Source organism: Podarcis cretensis (genome assembly GCF_951804945.1).
Source record: "Podarcis cretensis genome assembly, chromosome: 6".
Lineage (NCBI taxonomy): Eukaryota > Metazoa > Chordata > Lepidosauria > Squamata > Lacertidae > Podarcis > Podarcis cretensis.
This window is the reverse complement of record NC_137175.1, coordinates 57,288,444-57,306,272: the sequence shown is the minus strand read 5'-3', so window position 1 is coordinate 57,306,272 and position 17,829 is coordinate 57,288,444. Positions and strand designations below refer to the sequence as shown.

Here is a 17,829-nt window from a genome sequence, read left to right as displayed (position 1 = left end):
CCGTGACCCATGCTTGTAATTTTTGGCCGGAAAAAACATTGCACAACTTAGCTCACACATCTGCAAGACTGACAGGTCTTAGCAGACTGATTTTCAATAGATTTTTATCCCACACCCTTCTTCCCCAAAGAAGCCCAAGGCGACAAATAAAAAACCATCAAAAACCATTTTTAAAGAACATTCATGCTGAAAATATGTATAACTGAACTTGTGCAACTCCTTCTTTCCTAAACAGTATTTTTAAAAGGTGACTTTGAATCAGTTGGAGCGGTCTCCTTCAAAAGCTCATTTCTGGTAGCACTGTTGTGAACTAGACTTCCCCAACCTGGTGCACTCCAGGACTACCGCTAGCATCTCCATGACCATTGCCTATGCTGGCTAGGGCTGGTGGGACTTGTGAGTCAAAAATCTTTGGTGGTCACCAGGTTGAGGGAGAGGGTATTGTAAAGAATCTGCATTTATTCATTTGATTTCTTGTGCCCCTTTTACTGTATAATAAAATATACAACTACTGTATAAAACAAAACAGTTGACAACCATAAAACAAAAAAGTGTAAAAACATTTTAGAACATTTCCTTATATAAAACAATACAAACCTTTGGAGACTATTTTATATAATATCAAAGTGATGCAAACCATTTTTATTGTTACTACCTGCCCTTCACCCTTCGGTCCCAGGGCAGGATACAGTAATGATTTTCCTAACCATAATTATTTTCTCTAAAGGAAGGGCTGTCTTAATCAAATTTCCTCAAGATGTAATTGTATTGAAGTACTTTGATATTTATTTTTATTTAATTAGAAGAAATATAGTTGATTGGTCATAGACTTACGTGATTCCTAGTCTTAAAATTCATACACACATTCAATTTGAATAACCCAGTTGTTTTAAAGTGTTGTATTATGACCAGCATTGTTAAAAAAATAACCCATTTTTATTAAAGTACACATTATATATTTCTTTTCCCATTATTCTTGGACATTTCAGATTGCCAATAAAAACCATTGGCAGATGAGTGTTGCTAAATCAGATCAAATTGCACCTCTTCAAAGTGTGTGTTTATTTGGACCCTTGTTTGAAGCTCTTAATTACAGAATCCTAGTATACGTAGAGATTATTATTTTATCAGACAGAATGAATTGACTGTTCTCGTTTGTGTCATACTGAGATAATACAGATTTTGAAAAAGATTTTGTCCTCCACCAGGTGTGCATTTAAGTGATTTTCACAGCACTTACACCTTGATAAGGGGGATTAGGAAAGAAAGTTAAAGGATTCTTTGTCCACTAGATTCACCAGAGTAATTCAAGCATGTGTAAATGGCAAAGGAAGTTTGCCTTCTTGAGAACAGAATCCTGTTCTAGGGCGTGAACGAAAGTAATGAGTATGATCCTTGTTACTCATGTTTGACTTACAATAGTTGTATATTCCTATCATTACTTTAAATGACCTGACTAGGCTGCTTGCCATTATTTCACTTTACATTTTATTCCTGGATCAGTGTGCATAAGGAGCTGTATGTAGGAAGCAGTAAATTGCTGTTGTATAGGGTGTGAGCATTTGGTGTTACATGCAGGGTCAGCTAAGGTGAATATGTAAACAGGGGTTTGGAGAGGATGAGCTCTATTAAGAAATGTATTTGAATACAAATCCACTATACTGATAGAAGCCCTAGAAAATCAATCAGTCATTCAGTCCATCATTTATTTGTATGCTGCCTTCCCAAAGTTCAAACCATGCTCTTGGTGACTTAAAACATACAAAAAAAAAGTAAACATACAAACATAACAGAAGCAGTAATAAACAATAAAGAAAACATCAAAAGTACACAACCAAATTGAACAATTTCCATATAAATCATAAGAGCCTAAATAAAAATATAAAAAAAACAAAAATAATACCCCAACCTAAGAAAACACTGTGGATGAAGTCCATGATCCGACTGGAGACTTTCTATTGGCTTCTATTGATATTACTGTTTCAGCCATTGTAGCCTAAATAGCTTTACCCAGAGGTATGGTGCTTCAAATTGGAACGGAGCTGTAACATAGGGAGCCATATTCTGCTGGTTATTATCTGCCCAACAATGGGGGTGGACCACTGAGTATGTATCAGCTACTATTCTCCTAGCAATTCCAGTATGATTCAGAACTTTCTTTCTATTGATTTTCCCCTCAATGCAAAGGTTTACCAGCATCTTACAATACAGGTAAGGTAAAGGTAAATAACCCTTGGGCAGTAAGTCCAGTCAAAAGCGACTATGGGGTGCAGCGCTCACCATAGAGAGCTTTCCGGGTCATGTGACCAGCATGACTAAACCGCTTCTGGCGCAACTGAACACCATGACGGAAGCCAGAGTGCATGGAAATGCCATTTACCTTTTTAACCCAACGGTACCTATTTATCTTCTCACACTGGTATGCTTTTCAACTGCTAGGTTGGCAGAAGCTGGGACAGAGCAACGGGAGCTCACCTGGTCATGGGGATTCGAACTGCCGACTTTCCGATCGGTGAGCCCAAGAGGCTCAGTGGTTTAGACCACAGCGCCACCCATGTCCCCTTCTTACAATATATGATACAATGGAATGATAAGAACCGGGATAATTTTAGTTACTTTAAGGTAAAGGTAAAGGGACCTCTGACCATTAGGTCCAGTTGTGACCGACTCTGGGGTTGCGGCGCTCATCTCGCTTTACTGGCCGAGGGAGCCGGCGTACAGCTTCCGGGTCATGTGGCCAGCATGACTAAGCCACTTCTGGCGAACCAGAGCAGTGCACAGAAACACTGTTTACCTTCCCGCCGGAGCGGTACCTATTTATCTACTTGCACTTTGACGTGCTTTCGAACTGCTAGGTGGGCAGGAGCAGGGACCAAGCAACGGGAGCTCACCCGTCACGGGGATTCGAACCGCCAACCTTCTGATCGGCAAGCCCTAGGCTCTGTGGTTTAACCCACAATGCCACCCGCGTCCCTTTTACTTTAGTTGATAGTATATTGTACCCATAAGTTATTGAATACATTTACATGTATACTATTTGAGTAATTCTTCTTTATATATAAATACTATTTAACCATCAGCTTCAATGTTTCTCAAACTGGGGTCCCCAGCTGTTGTTGCACTATAACCCCCTTCATTCCTGGTCACTGAGCTAAATATAATGCTCATAGAACAAAGTTTCTTGGGTGAAGAGGGAGATTGTGAAGGTTACAGCCAAATCCACAGTCAAGAGGAAAAGACCATTCAAGACAACCCTTCAAGTGCCCTAGGAAAGCCAGCGACTAATAAGGGAAATTTAAAATTTAAGGATGATTCTCCCAAGATTAACTCTACTAAGATGAGGTCTTTGGACAAGCCGCAGGTGATCATATCTAATTGGCTAATAATGAATCCCAGTGGCTCATTGCTAAATGAGGTTGAATTGTAGGCAGAAATACAAGCCATTTTAGGAATGTCCCTAATATTAGGAAATGGCTTTTGATGTAAATATTTGAGCCTTCAGGAGAAATGTGGTAGTATTGAACTTACGGTAATTGAACTTATTGAACTTACGGTAATTTTCAGGATTTAGAAGTGTGGGATAAATTATGGTGTTTGATTTACTTCAACAGAGAACTGTTATTTGAACTCAAAGAATGTAAAAATAATGTTGCAGGGCATCAGATCAGAAGTACACACACACACACACACACACACACACACACACGAGGTATCAGGTATCAGAAAGTGGTGAAGAGGGCATGGGAGGGAAGAAGACCATGTTCATGAAGACGGTTCTTGCTGTCATCCTGGATACAATTTCAGGAGGAAAGTACTGCCTGAATATGCCCAGAGATAACTTGTTTCTAATTCTCCTTTCAGTTGTTGCTGCTTTCAGGTTTTTTGCTTGCCATCTAAAGCCTATCTTTCGGTCAGAGGAGTGATAATAAAGCTTCTGTTTTCCATGCTAAAGCAACATATTTACATACTACAAATAACAAAGTAAATGCTGCAGACGGGATCTGGCGTGATAATTAAGTACAATGGCGACCCATATGAACAGAAAATGCCAAGCAGCTAAAACAAAGCAACAACAGCTTTGTTTGTTGACAGATGTAGGAGCCATATTGTTAGTTAATTGGGTAATGGTGTAAACATTTGCAAACTCTGCAGTCCCTAGGTGAATTAAAAAACCAGCAGGCACACTGAAATCAAGGGTGAAAAGCAGCAAACCTCCTCTTAGCACAGGTACTCCGCTAACCTCCAAAGTTGAAAACACTTGAGAAAAGGACATCGTTGATAGTTGTTATTAAGGGTAACTTGAGTTTGTAAACCCAAGAGTTCCGATTAGGATGTGCATCCTTAATTACACTCAAGTGAATAATAGGTTTCCATCTGGTTACAGTCTGGAGGATAGTGTTCATTAACCCAGCCTCGCTTTTCAAACCAGTTTTCGCCTGATACACAGAAGACATTCTCACTCTACTTACCTTTCCTTGCTTTTGCAATAAAGGGGTTATGGGATTTGGAAAGTGAGTGGATTTAATTAGATACAGACTTGAACTGAACAGAGAAAGCAAATTGCTTTTCTCAGGTGCACGGTACCTCTTGTCCAAAAAATGGTTCAGCACTGTAGCAGTGAAATGCTAAAGGCTTTAAATATGAAACAAAAAGCTTCATTACTAGGCTTCTGTAAGTGCAAAACAGAATTCAGAGTCGCAGTAGTTTTATAAAACATATTTTCTAAGATAGTTTCTTCCCATTCATTTTAAGTGGTATGTTCTTTGGAAATAATACTTTGTAGAAAATGCTATATCACAAATCCTTTTTAATGGGCTTTTAAAACATTTTATAATCTCAAGCATTCATAGTATGGTGTTATGACATATTTATGTATGTGGTAGAATCTAGTTGGTGTCATTCTGCTGACAAAAGGCATTCATCAGTGGAACAGGGAGGAATAGAAAATTAGGTGCTTCCTTCCCCTCCCAAAGACCACCACTCCATCTGAAATCTGCCTCCGAGGATCCCCCAACCCCCAGAAAATTCCCTTCCTCCCTGTTCTGCTGACAGATGCCTTCCATCAGCGGAGCGTCACCAAGTGCAACAAGCAGTATAGAATTTAAAATACTAACCATCCAAACAAAATAAAATCAATTCAATTTTAAAAACACAGAAAAATGGAACGGTTGAAACAAAGCTAGAACACCAGTGGAGGGCTGAGGTGGGATATAACACTAGGAATAAGACTTAAGTAACAATGGTATGGAACTATCTTTTTTCTGTTCACAAAGTGGGACTTCAGCAACTACTGGAACTTGATTTGTTCAGTAATGCCTGACATAAAATTGCCCTGTGTTTGTGAGCAGTAGACAGTTACTACTTATTTCAAATTTTAATGCACCCCATGTGGTTACACGCTTGTGCCTTTGATTGCAGCTACATAGTCCAATGCAGTTATTCATCATCCCACAATTCACTGCCCATGTACAGTCTGCCAGTGAAAAGTAGTTTTGCATACAGAGTATGAGCGGGAGAGGGGGGAATGGCAATCTGGTCTAATAAAACATGTATTTAATGTTTTCAGGTGAGACCCTATCCTAAAAGCTCAAATTGTAATTGCTGGGAAGGTATACTGTATACTTCTACACAAAAGTGTACATGCATATTGTAGTAGAGCTGTGCTCCTTTCTAATGTATGTGTTTCATTAGATAGCAATTGTTGGTAAATCATACAGTATGGTTTCACAGGTGTGGGTAAACAATTAAATCACTCTCCTATTATGCAGTAGAGTTTCCAGTAATATATCTTTTCAAGCCCAGATTTTAAACTTGGAAAATGTAATCATATCCAAGCACTATTGGGGAAAGAAAGTCAATGGAATTTAAGCATGGAGTGAGCTGAAATGGATTTGTCAATTACTGTCATACCTCATGCTACGGCTGCTTCAGGTGTTTTTGGGTTGTGGACTGCGGGAAACCCGGAAGTACCGGAATGGGTTACTTCCGGGGTTTTGCCGCATGTGCAGAAGCGCCAAATCATGCCTGCGCAGACGCGGCACTTCAGGATGTGAACACTGCAGGTTGCAGACGTGCCTCCATCACGGATTACGTCCGCAACCCGAGGTTCCACTGTACATAGGTGACATGCTCTCTGCAATGCACTGCAAAATCAAATTTTAGAGGATTTCTAAGCCATTCACATATTTGAAACACCAATTAAATTAAGTGAGTATTTTGGGTCTATATAGAAAAAAGTGCTAGGCATGTCGTTTCTGTCCTGTGTACCTGTAAGATTCCAATAATCTCACAAACATAACATCTGCACTGACAAATGCTGATAGATTCTCTAAATAAAGAAAATAAGAGACCTTTTGCCAGGTGATACGAAATGCAACTTACAATAAGCCTATCTTTCTTGCAGCCCATTGTAAATATATACATATTCTTATGTATGAATTGATGCTATTTTCCTGAATGTTATAAGTAAAAAAATTAAAAGGCCCTAAAATAGTTATCAGTCTGCTTTTGAAAATGTATATACGACGGCTACCTGTACTTGTTTTTTCAGGTTTTTTTCTGTTATTTTTTTGTCTTCACAGGTGACCCAGCTGGATCCAAATAAATCATTACTGGAATTAAAATTGTACCCTCAAGAAACACTTTTCCTAGAGGCAAAAGAATAGATCGAGCCAGATTGGAGGACTAAGCAATCCTTTGATAATGAACGAGGCACGGTGAACGCTTTATCCAAATCACCGTGTACTGTCATTTAACTCAAAAATCAATGTCACAACTCTGCCTCTTTCAAGAAGCTGGAAAGGAAGAATAAACATAGCTCCTTAAAAGTTTTCCATACATGAGTATATGTTTCCAACCTCATATAAATGAGCAGAAAAGAAATATTCTGCAGTAAACACTGAACACTATGACTCTGTTGCTCACTTACCATCTGGCTTTTGTTATAATTAATGCACTGTTAAAATGTGAGTGATTGTCAAGTAGAATTTTTACTCCTCAATTACCCCCTTTTCACCAAGAATTCTTGGACATTTCTGCCTGTACTTTTGACACTAGAATACTGTATATTTGATATTTTGGTGAACCAGTGCTCTCATATATATGCATTTTCTTCCTGTGTTTGAATTTCTACTTCACCACCTAATTTTTTAAAAAAGGCAGAAAATCAACACATGGGACATTTTCAGCCTTGGAGATTTAACAGTATTATAGTAGTAGAAAGCAGAAACCTTTTTTTGTTTTGTTTTGTTGGTACTTTCTGACTCCTTTCATAAGATGTAAGGTTTTGTTTGGAGAATATAGTTTGACATATATGCAAGATATTTATTTACCTTTTTTCCCTTTTGGATCTCAGTTCCAATTCAGTTTAGGGAGTACTTTCCATTACACTGCAGTGTGCTGAACTGCTGATGATGTGAATATCTAAATAATGTTCAGAAATGGGCCAGTGCTAAATAACTGGTATCTAGCTGATAGTTCAGTAATAAGTTGATATTGACTACCAGCCTCTAAAAGTGTTTCAAATAGCAAACACACATTTTATTTTATTTTTTGCTCATCATTGTGGAAGAAATTACAGGAACCCTTCTCTCTGCCCTTTATTTCCTTTTTGCTTCCTTTCATTCTGGCACTTGTTTGTATTTTTTTTTCTGCTGTTTTAAAGCACCTTGTTTATTTCACCAAACAATAAAAATGTAAAATTACAGTGTATTAAGAAATCTTCCTCATTGCATTTTCATTATTGATCCTGAGTAATGTGTACCCAGGGAACTGGTTCTGAAGCCTGAATTATACAAACCAACGCAACTATACCTGCTGCCTAAAATTGTATCAAAATAATTTTATAAGCTTTTTGTTTTTTAAAAAAGCAACAAAAATCTAGGTGTAGGGTATAGCATTTGAGAGCACCACAGAAACATCAGCTACTAAACAGATCATTGGTTTTTTCTGCATATAACTCAAGATTGTATCCAAGTATGAAGATTTAATATGAATCAGAAACAAACGTATAAACATTGTCAGTGGTGTTCTGCTTTTCAGAATGTTGGATATATGAAATTAGTGTATGATTATTAGGTGGCTAGTAAAGCCGATATATTAAAAGGTAAAGGTAAAGGTACCCCTGCCCGTACGGGCCAGTCTTGACAGACTCTGGGGTTGTGCACCCATCTCACTTAAGAGGCCAGGGGCCAGCGCTGTCCGGAGACACTTCCGGGTCACGTGGCCAGCGTGACATCGCTGCTCTGGCGAGCCAGAGCCGCACACGGAAACGCCGTTTACCTTCCCGCTGGTAAGCGGTCCCTATTTATCTACTTGCACCCGGAGGTGCTTTCGAACTGCTAGGTTGGCAGGCGCTGGGACCGAGCAGCGGGAGCGCACCCCGCCGCAGGGATTCGAACCGCCGACCTTTCGATCGGCAAGTCCTAGGCGCTGAGGCTTTAACCCACAGCGCCACCTGCGTCCCTAAAAAAAGCCGATATATTATTTTTTACCAAAAATGCAAAATGTAAAATGTGGATGGGGGAGTCTTCTAAAACAATTACATTAGTGAATGCACACAGGACATACAGTGATGTATTCATGTCACACTATTTCATGCCCCCCCCCAATCTACAGTACATGAAACTCAACATTAGACAATATGGAATGTATTGGAAAGATCCAGCTTCTTACCTTAATTGAAAAGCTATACAAGTTGCAAACAGAAGAAATGTAAAAAACAAATTCCATACATAAGTAGGAAGAATGAAATCTACTTCAAGTTAAAAGCCCCATGCAGTTTAATTAGAGACAGTTAAGGTCATGCTTAACCCTTCCAATGAAATGAATGGAACTGTGGTCTACCACTTGTTTCTGCATCAAAATTCTCTCTGAAGAAAGTGGATTCTGAATTGTGACCTTAATTAGCATTCATCTGCAAATGTTCATTTAGATTGTTGTCAACCATACTTCTAATGAGTGGGCTTGCTAAAATATTGATATGCATTAGGATGGTTTTCACATCACATTAATGGTTTTTTTTTTTAAAAAAATAATATTTATTAACGATTTTCAAATATAACAAAAAAAAGAAAAACATCCAAATTTAAGGCCTTATTTTCAATATCATCTTTCCAGGACTTCCCCCTCCCCACCCCCTCTTGTATTCCAATTCTTTCAAATAGATTCAACAAATTCTTACCCCAAATTTTAAAATTATTATCATTAACCCAATTTAAAAAATATTTTCCCATCCCCTAAAATCGACCTGTTCCCTTCCACGAGTTCCCCTCTTTAATATAAGATACAGATTAACATAAAAGAATTAAAAAAAGAATGAAATATAATTTAACACCCTTTGGATTCCAAATTTCCCTCACCCCTTTCCCGGTTGCGTTCCCAATGTCTATCAAATCCACTGTCTCCTGGAGCTCCCACATCTGAACCATAATCTAAGCCATAATCCTTCACCAGTCCGCTTTGCCGTCTTTTTAATAATCTTTACCGTCTTTTAATCATCTTTAATTTTAAATGTCCAATCTTAGAAAGGGTCTATCTTCCAACTTTGTCCAGTTCTTGTTTTTCTTGTTGTTCTTGATGTTCTCTCTTCTCCTCTTTTTTTTTTCTTTTTTCCCCCCTGCTCTCCTGCACAAATGTTCTAATTCCAAAAAGCTTGTAATTCCTCTACAGAGGCTTTGTTATTCAGGAACAAAACATTACGTCAAGTCCCTTCCATTCTTCAATAGATAAATCTATTGTCTCCTTTAGTGTGTAGACCTCTGTAGACAAAATAGTGTTCCATTTCTGCAGTTTCCCAGGAGATAAAATGTCCGATTCAAATTCCATGCCAGCGATACTTGTAATAACCCACAGCTCCTCTAGAGGGATTATAGTAACTCAATTTCATTCCCGATCTCACCCACCAGTCAAAGTAACTTATTATTCCTTGTTTTAAACAGTTTATATCCAATTTATAACAAATGTAACCAGCAAAGTCCTCGTAACAAAGTTCTCTTTTTGTTCTTCAGTTTTGGCAGCTCCTTTGACAGCTGTCAAAACCTCTATTTCTCCTCTCCAGGCGCTCTCACGGATCGCTCCCGGGGCTTCCGGGGGGGGGGTTGTATTTTAATTCACATTCCACTCTTCTCCTCCAGTCCAGCTTATAATTTTCCATCGCGAAATTAATATCTTTATCAAAAGAAAAGGTTGCGCTCGATCTTAGTTGTCAGGTCCTTTGCTTTAGCTCCTCTACAACAGGGGGGAGGTTGACTTCCTTTTTATACCTCCCCCGCTCGCTCCGAATTTAAGAAAAAATTTATTCCCCTTTTTAATCCAAGTTCCAATTACTCACGGGTTGTTCTTTTAAGTCCAGATTTTCAATGGAAGAAGTCAGCGCTCTCCGCCAAATGGCATGCGGCTTCGCTCGGCAGGGGAAGCGGAGGACTCACAGCACCACCCCCCCCTGTCACCCGCTCCGCAGCCTTTAAAAAGGCTCCTTCGCGTGGTCGGGGGGGCGCAAACGGTGCCAGCCGAGTCACCATGCCCATGGGTTTCAGCGCCCATGGTTTTTGAGGGTCCCCGCGTCGCCGGCGCGGTAGAACCCAGCCCCTGCCGAGCAGACTCCCTCCGGAGCTCGGAGGGAGTCCGCCATTCGGCGATGGCGCCAACCCGGAAGTCCCACACATTAATGGTTTAATGTGAACATGCCGCATGCTAGTGCATGGTGCTCAAAAGTTCTTGCTCTGTTCCTCCCCTGCTCCTGCTGCTGCCGTGCCACTACGAAACAAGCCAGAGTCTGACTTGCTGTGACATCCAAACCTAGGTTCACAGTTTGTTTTTCCTCTAAATTCTGGCTTGTTTTCTAGCAGAATCAGAGGAGAATTTTCCAGTGCTATGCACCAGCACACTGCATGTTCATTTTTATGTATGGTTTAATGTGATGTGGAAACCAGATCATTGTATAGAATATTTTTAAAATTACCTTTATCTTATATAATAAGTTTCATTTGTGAGGTCATTGTGCTGTTTTTATCTTCTTCAGCTTTATTTCTTATATTTTGGCTACACATTTTCACTTCCCTATTAATTTATTAAATGTAGTTTAATCTTCCTGTGACGTATTTTATACCATGCTTCCATTTTACCCATCTCAACATCAACATTTGTTTACTTATTTCTTTTCATCTCGCATGATCTCATAATCAAGTCGCAAATGCACCCAAATGATTGACAGGAATAGCAGTTCGAGTTTTATACTATACTCTTCCACAACTTGATCTGAATTTGTGGATATGTTTATGCTGTGTGGTTGGTTGGTTGGTTGGTTGGTTGGTTAGTGAATGTATACATCCAGCATGAAATTGGCTGTAGGCTTCTGTTGTGCCAATTCGGTTGCAATTTTCTCCATGTAAAATTAATTCCACCTGCTGTTCACTTTTGAGTCTATGAGGCATTGTCTTGGAGGACTGCAAGAATGCATATCTTCCTATTGAAATAAAATATTGCTAACGATTGGTTTATTCCTAACATTTGGATTTTTAGGAACACAAACCTCTGTAATCAAAAATATGGGCCCATAATGCTGCTTGTTGTTCATGTAGCAATAGTATTTAAAGACAATTTTATATGTGCCCATTTTTTCTCTGTTTCAAAGCCACCGTATTAGTCACATTTTCTTTGCTGATATCAATTCACCAGCCCTTTATATTCAATATGCAAGCTGTTATCCCCACCCAACTGTTACATTGTTACGGTGGATCATATCTTTGATTCCACTTTTACATTGTCAGGTCCCTCATATTAATGGATTATCATTAATGTCTTGAATGCATTAGTATTAAATCTTAAGGCATTATTGTTGTCAATTAATGGAAACTTGTAACAAAGTGTTCCTTTTTGTGTCTATTATCCCATTCAGTATGATGGGGAAAGCAGGAGGCTCCCTGGCAGCAGCAAGTGCTGCCTCCGATGTACCTGCTCATTTTGACATTGCTGTTTAAACTGATATTAGAGGTTATGCAAAACCCAAATGTCTCCTCTGTATTCTCTTCGCCTACACTCTTTACATTTAATGGGGGTGAGTTTTTATGGAACCGCCTTAAAAAAAAAGAAAGATGTAGCAGAACAGGACGACAGCTTTCATAAATTGTACTTTTTCAGTGACATTAGAAACATTAAATAAATTTGCAGTTACACTGAAGTTTCTACTAAAATCTAGTTTACCTTTGTCTTGGAAGAGTCCATGGTTGTTCTTTGATTCCTCTCCATAACTAAGAGAAATAATGTCTTTTTTCAAAGATCAAACACTAAGTAGTCCAGGGATGAACAGCGTACCCTTCCTTGTGTTTGATGGGGCTTTTGAAGGCACAACGAGGATATAAGTATAATATAGTGTATTCCCATATACTTCAGGTTTGTTTATAATTTTTATCAAGGCAACAGTTTGGCATGTTAGATCTGGGCTGCAGTCCAGCTCTACTTGCACACCACTAGTTCTGCACAACTACTTCTTTTAATTTCTAATAAAATTATGTATCATAACTTTCGAAATGTGTTTTTACTCAAAACAGTTTACAAACAAGTATTGTGATAAGAGCACCATTTCAGTGTGCTGGACACAGACAGGAACATGCATCCATATTTACATACAAAGACTCAACTAGTCACAGTTCAGTGTGATATTTGCTTACATCAACCTCCTCCTTAAAATAATATGGCCCAAATACAAGTAAACAGTTCTGCCAGTTGAATGAGTTTTAGCTGTGTAGTGGAACTTCCTTGTACCCCTTAAATCTGTTCTATCCCTTAAATCTGTTTTCCCAATCCTCCAGAGCAGATTTACAGTGTGTGCAAAGAGAAAAGAGGGCAGGAAGTTCCGCTGTACAGCTAAAACACTGACTAGTGGAACTGCTTAGTTGGCTACTCCCACCCCAATACATTTTTAAATGACTGGTGACTCTGGGCCCCAACAAAGCTTTTGAGGGCAATTAAGACAGTGGTGCTACCATAGGTGTAGCGCGGATTTTCGTTAGGGGTGTAGGCTTTTGTTGGAGAGCAGAACCTCAGATTTGTATTTTACTGATTTAGAGGGGCAGCAGCCCCCCCTTGGCTACACCCATGGCTGTTACTGCTGATTCACCTAGTGCAGTGATGGCCAAACTTGGCCCTGCAGCTGTTTTGGGACTACAACTCCCATCATCCCTGACCACTGGTCCTGTTAGCTAGGGATGATGGGAGTTGTAGTCCCAAAACAGCTGGAGGGCCAAGTTTGGCCATCACTGGTCTAGTGCTTCTGTTCTCATTGCCAGCCTGCTCCCAGCCATCCATTCCCAGTGCTGCTACTCAACAACATCCATCCTGCCCCCCAGTAGGTTGTGGGGAGCATCAGGGTACTGCAGGGAGGAAAATCCAGGGGGAAGCATGCCCTGCCCCCCCTCAAATATTTGGCAGGCTCTGATTTTTTGCAGTGCAGATGTGTATCCAGATGTAAATCTGTATCTACCTTTGCATGAACCGAAACCTGCTTTCTTGCACACATCCCTTGCTGACTATGTTTCAAGAAACTGATGTTCTTGGGCTAGCTTGTTGCAGTCTTCTGCAATATTCCTACATGTACTTAAGTAGCAATAAATGTGTAATGGCAACTGGTTAGTCCAACTCACCAGTAAAGGGATGTGCTTCTGAACTTATTCTGGAATTCTGCATATCTCAAGCTGCCACCTATTCCAACATACACATCATCAATTCTCCTCCTGCATTTTCTGGTGTTTTGCAAATAAGCAATGTTTTAACTGAGCTTCAAGGTGCACTCAGAAAGTGGAGTGTGCATCCACTCCGAATTGTTGCTATCTTCGTATGGGCCATTTATTTCTCTAAAAAGGAGGCAATGGCTGATTGGGGCAAATGAGGGAAATGAAAGCTTGCCTCTGAGAGGCAAATGAAAGCTTTCAAACATGTATGCATTTATTCCAGTTATTAATTGCGTTTCAGGGTCAAGCTATCACAAAGTGAGAGATACAAGAGAATTTTTTTTTTAAAAAAAACTAGAATATCAGACAAAATAGGAAGTTTTGAGTGGAGGCAGCAAATTGATTCATGAAAGAAACTGTTAAAGCACCTAAACAAGTGGTAACCAACACAGTGCCCTCCAGATGCTGTGGACTGCAGCATTATCCCTGACCACTGGCCATGCTGGCTATGGCTGAGAGTTGCAGTCCTAAACAGCGACACAAAATAGGCTACCTCTGACCTAAACTCTTTTAAAGAAAGGCAATAGTAAAAAGATAAGATCTAAAGGCTTTATTGAATACCAAAACTCAGTGGACCAAGTAAATGTTAACTGGAAGAGAGTTCCATAAAGTGGAGCCACCACTGAGAAAGCCCTGTCTTGTGTGCTCATCGACCATGCTGATTTCACAATAGGCACACATGGCAAGACCTCTAATGCAGATCTTAGATTACAGGCAGGGAGCAATGGATGTAGGCTCTCCTTAGGTAACCAGGTGGCAAACTGCTTTAAGTCTCTAACTGCCAGGAAATTAAGGATGAAAATAGATCAAATCTAAAACCTATCAGCATTGTTTGGGGGCCTTTGTCTTTTAATGAAGGCTTTATAGTCCATGTTCACCCTGAATGTCAATGATATACACCCAACTTGCAGGAACATATTTGTATATTAAGATTTATTTAAATCATTTCGGGGGTTTTTCATGGAAAGAGCCTGTTGCTTTCAATCTTGCTCAGTTTCATGATGTTACTTTTGTTTATCCATTCAGTGTAGATGTTGCAATTTATATTTGTATCTAAACCAATAGGTTTGGGGCTTACTGTATTTGCTGTGCTTTTTTAAGGGGTTGGGCTGAATAGAAATTAAGGTGGTATGTCATATGGGTCCCATTTGAATGCTATTAATAATCTTCTAAAATGCAGAACTTGTATTTCCTCTAGATGCTCAATGTAACCCCAAAAGTCACTTCTCTCTTTGACAGAAGCCAGACACATTTTGGAACCCCAAAAGTCCATTGGTGAAGAGGCCTGTCCAGACTGCAAGTCATTTATTTCTGTTGGCTAATAATAACAAGTGCTCATCTGAACAGCAATGTTCAGCAATGTTCAATGTCTAAACAGCAATGTTCCATTTTAACTGTAGGGGACCTAATCTCAAAAGGTTTCCTCAGTCTATCAGAAAGGCCAGGTGGCTATCTGAACCACACAAGACACCCTTCTCCTTTGGATGAAGTCTGATCAGTCTCCAGACCCGAAAGGCAACCCCACTGATCTGTCTATTCTTCAACTACCAACACCCTTAGAATTTTCACCTCAGTCTGAAGTGGACTCACTCAGAGTGACTCTCCTACAGTTCAAACACCCCCATCCAACTACAGCAAACCTACAAATTTTGCTAACAAGCCACACAATCCTGATATTACACTTGGGAACCAGGAAGTAAGGAAGGAAGGAAGGAAGGAAGGAAGGAAGGAAGGAAGGAAGGAAGGGGAAGTATCTAACCTGAACTCTATAAACCTGGCTAAATATGTATATGGTAAACAACTAGGGTTGGCCCAAAAGATTTTGCTGCCAGAGATGGAATGGCAAATGTAACAGCTACTTTCATTACTAGAAAACATTTCCTCTGAGTTCTTTATCACATAGTAAAAATCAGAGATATCGGTAAGCTCTTCCTGGCCCAATTTATGTGCCCTTTGAGACATTTGAATAAATTACAAGTTAACAGTTAATGGTTAATGTGAGGGTCACTAAATAAAATACAGTGGTACCTCGGGATGCGAACGGGATCTGTTCCAGAGCCCCGTTCGCATCCCGAATGGAACGCAAGACGCGACGGCGCGTCTGAGCATGTCGCCGCTTCCACGCATGCGTGTGACATCATTTTGAGCATCTGCGCATGTGGCAAAACCCAGAAATAACGTGCTCCGTTACTTCCGGGTTGCCACGGAGCGCAACTCAAATGCGCTCAACCCAAAGCACATTCAACTCGAGATATGACTGTATTTGTTTCCCTACACTTGCTTAAACAAATAGAGGGGCTTGTGCCAATTTTAAAGATGACACAAATGTATTGTGTGAAACATGCTCTACAAGGGACTGCCCTTGAAGGCTACTGAGAAATTACAGCTAGTCCAAAATGGAGCAGCCAGATTAATATCTTACATTAGCTGCAAGGGGCATGTACTACTTTCTTACTTACTTAACTTATTATTGCTTCCAAGATAAACTCAAGGTGCACACCTTCAAAGTCTAGGCTCAGGATAGTTCCTTAAGTTAGGTGCCATCCTTTAAGATCTGGGAATGTTAACTAGGGTTCCACAAGGACCACTGTGTTTACCCCCAAATGGGCTTGAGCCCTTTTGCATATACTCCTAGCAAGGCTGCACAAACATGAATGGGTGCTTGAGCACCTTACCTTGCCCCTCCCCAGTACCCTCTCAAATTTCCTAGGTCAGAAGAAGAGGAAAGTGAAGGCAGCAGAGCTTCCTTTCCTGCCAAGAAGTGCACTGAGACTACCAACTACCATGGAACAGGAAGTTTGACTAGATGATTTTCAAGGTCCCTTCCAATTATACAATTGGAATTCTAGTAATTATAGCCACCTCTGGCCTCCCAGAGCAGAAGCTGCATGCTTATGAACACAAGCTGCTAGGGAGCAATGGTGGGAGAGGGTTATTGCTCTCTTGTCCTGCTTGTGGGTATCTTGCCATTGTGGAAAAGAGGATGCTGCACTAGACAGGCTTTTGGTCTGATCCAGCAGCACTCACGTTTTTAACACTTTCCTATAGGAATGATGGGATGTGCGGTCCCAACATCCTCCTTAGCAGAAAAGGCCATTCCACTAAGCTGCTAGAGCTGCTTCAACTACCAAGTCTTCTTTTTCCTGCCTCGGGTAAATTGAGACAGCAGCTAAAAGGGGAAGACAATGGGCCCCTGCTTTTAGCTCGATATGAACAAGTCCCTGCTTGACTCATGCTTCCTCTCAAGTAATTGAACAGGCAAAGTTGCCTTTGTGATCTTTTCTTTTCAGTTACTTGCCACATCTCGAATGGGCAGTCCCAGCATCTGTTGGGTTAGAGAGGCCTCTGCCAAACAAGCATTTGGGATAGAAGTTCCTAAGCTTTCAAATCAGCTTCCTATCACAGTGTGACAGATCTGGGAACCTAACCCTTTTTAACAAGTGGTTAAATCTTATTTAAATCATATGAATCTTACTGTGCCCTGCTTTGGGAAATGATATGAATGAAAAATAGGTTCAAAATAAATAAATAAAAGTGGTGTCACTGCAACGAGGAGAAAGAGGAGGAGGAAGAGGAGGAAGCAAAACAATAAAAGCAGGAGAGGGAAATGATGCTTATGACAGGTAACAGGTAAATCTGCAAATGACTGCCTGAACATCCCCCGCTCCAGATAATGCAAAACTAACAACTGTTCTGGTTATGTCCTTATTTGAATGCACCATTAAAAATAATTATTATTTGAAAGTGTGACCAATGAAAAAGTCCCCGCAGAACCTGAGCATGAAACTAGCAGCAGAAATATACTAGACGTTATTCAGGCTCATGCTTATATTTAAAGTTAGCACAACATGAGGGGATTTTAAAATTGGAAACTCAGCATAGGTCACTCTGAAAAGGAGGTAATGGAATCTTATTAAAGACTCACTTTGCAACTCTTGGATTTGTGCTAGAAAAAAGTACATAATTACAGATCATATATACAATTGGAAACTACAAAAAGCATTGCAGTGCGCAGTTCTGCTCACTATTCCAGGTGATGCAGCCATGCCCCTCTCCATAATATTCCATTTGTTTCCCCTTCTTATCTGGTTCTTCCCCATGA

At 40.0% G+C, this 17,829-nt stretch overlaps 1 protein-coding gene and 1 long non-coding RNA gene across 7 annotated transcripts in view; one reads left to right on the top strand and one right to left on the bottom strand.

Annotated features, from left to right (window-relative positions):
* Positions 1–7,718, top strand: part of FAF1 (Fas associated factor 1) — a 169,545-nt gene extending 161,827 nt beyond the window's left edge. Inside the window, exon 19 of the mRNA XM_079980352.1 lies at positions 6,582–7,718. Within this exon, the coding sequence (XP_079836478.1) occupies positions 6,582–6,665 (84 nt within the window). The 3' untranslated portion in view covers positions 6,666–7,718. The remainder of the gene's footprint in view (positions 1–6,581) is intronic.
* LOC307218328 overlaps positions 1–17,829 on the bottom strand; it is a 64,011-nt gene that overhangs the window by 20,718 nt on the left and 25,464 nt on the right. The gene's annotated exons all lie outside the window — the stretch shown is intronic.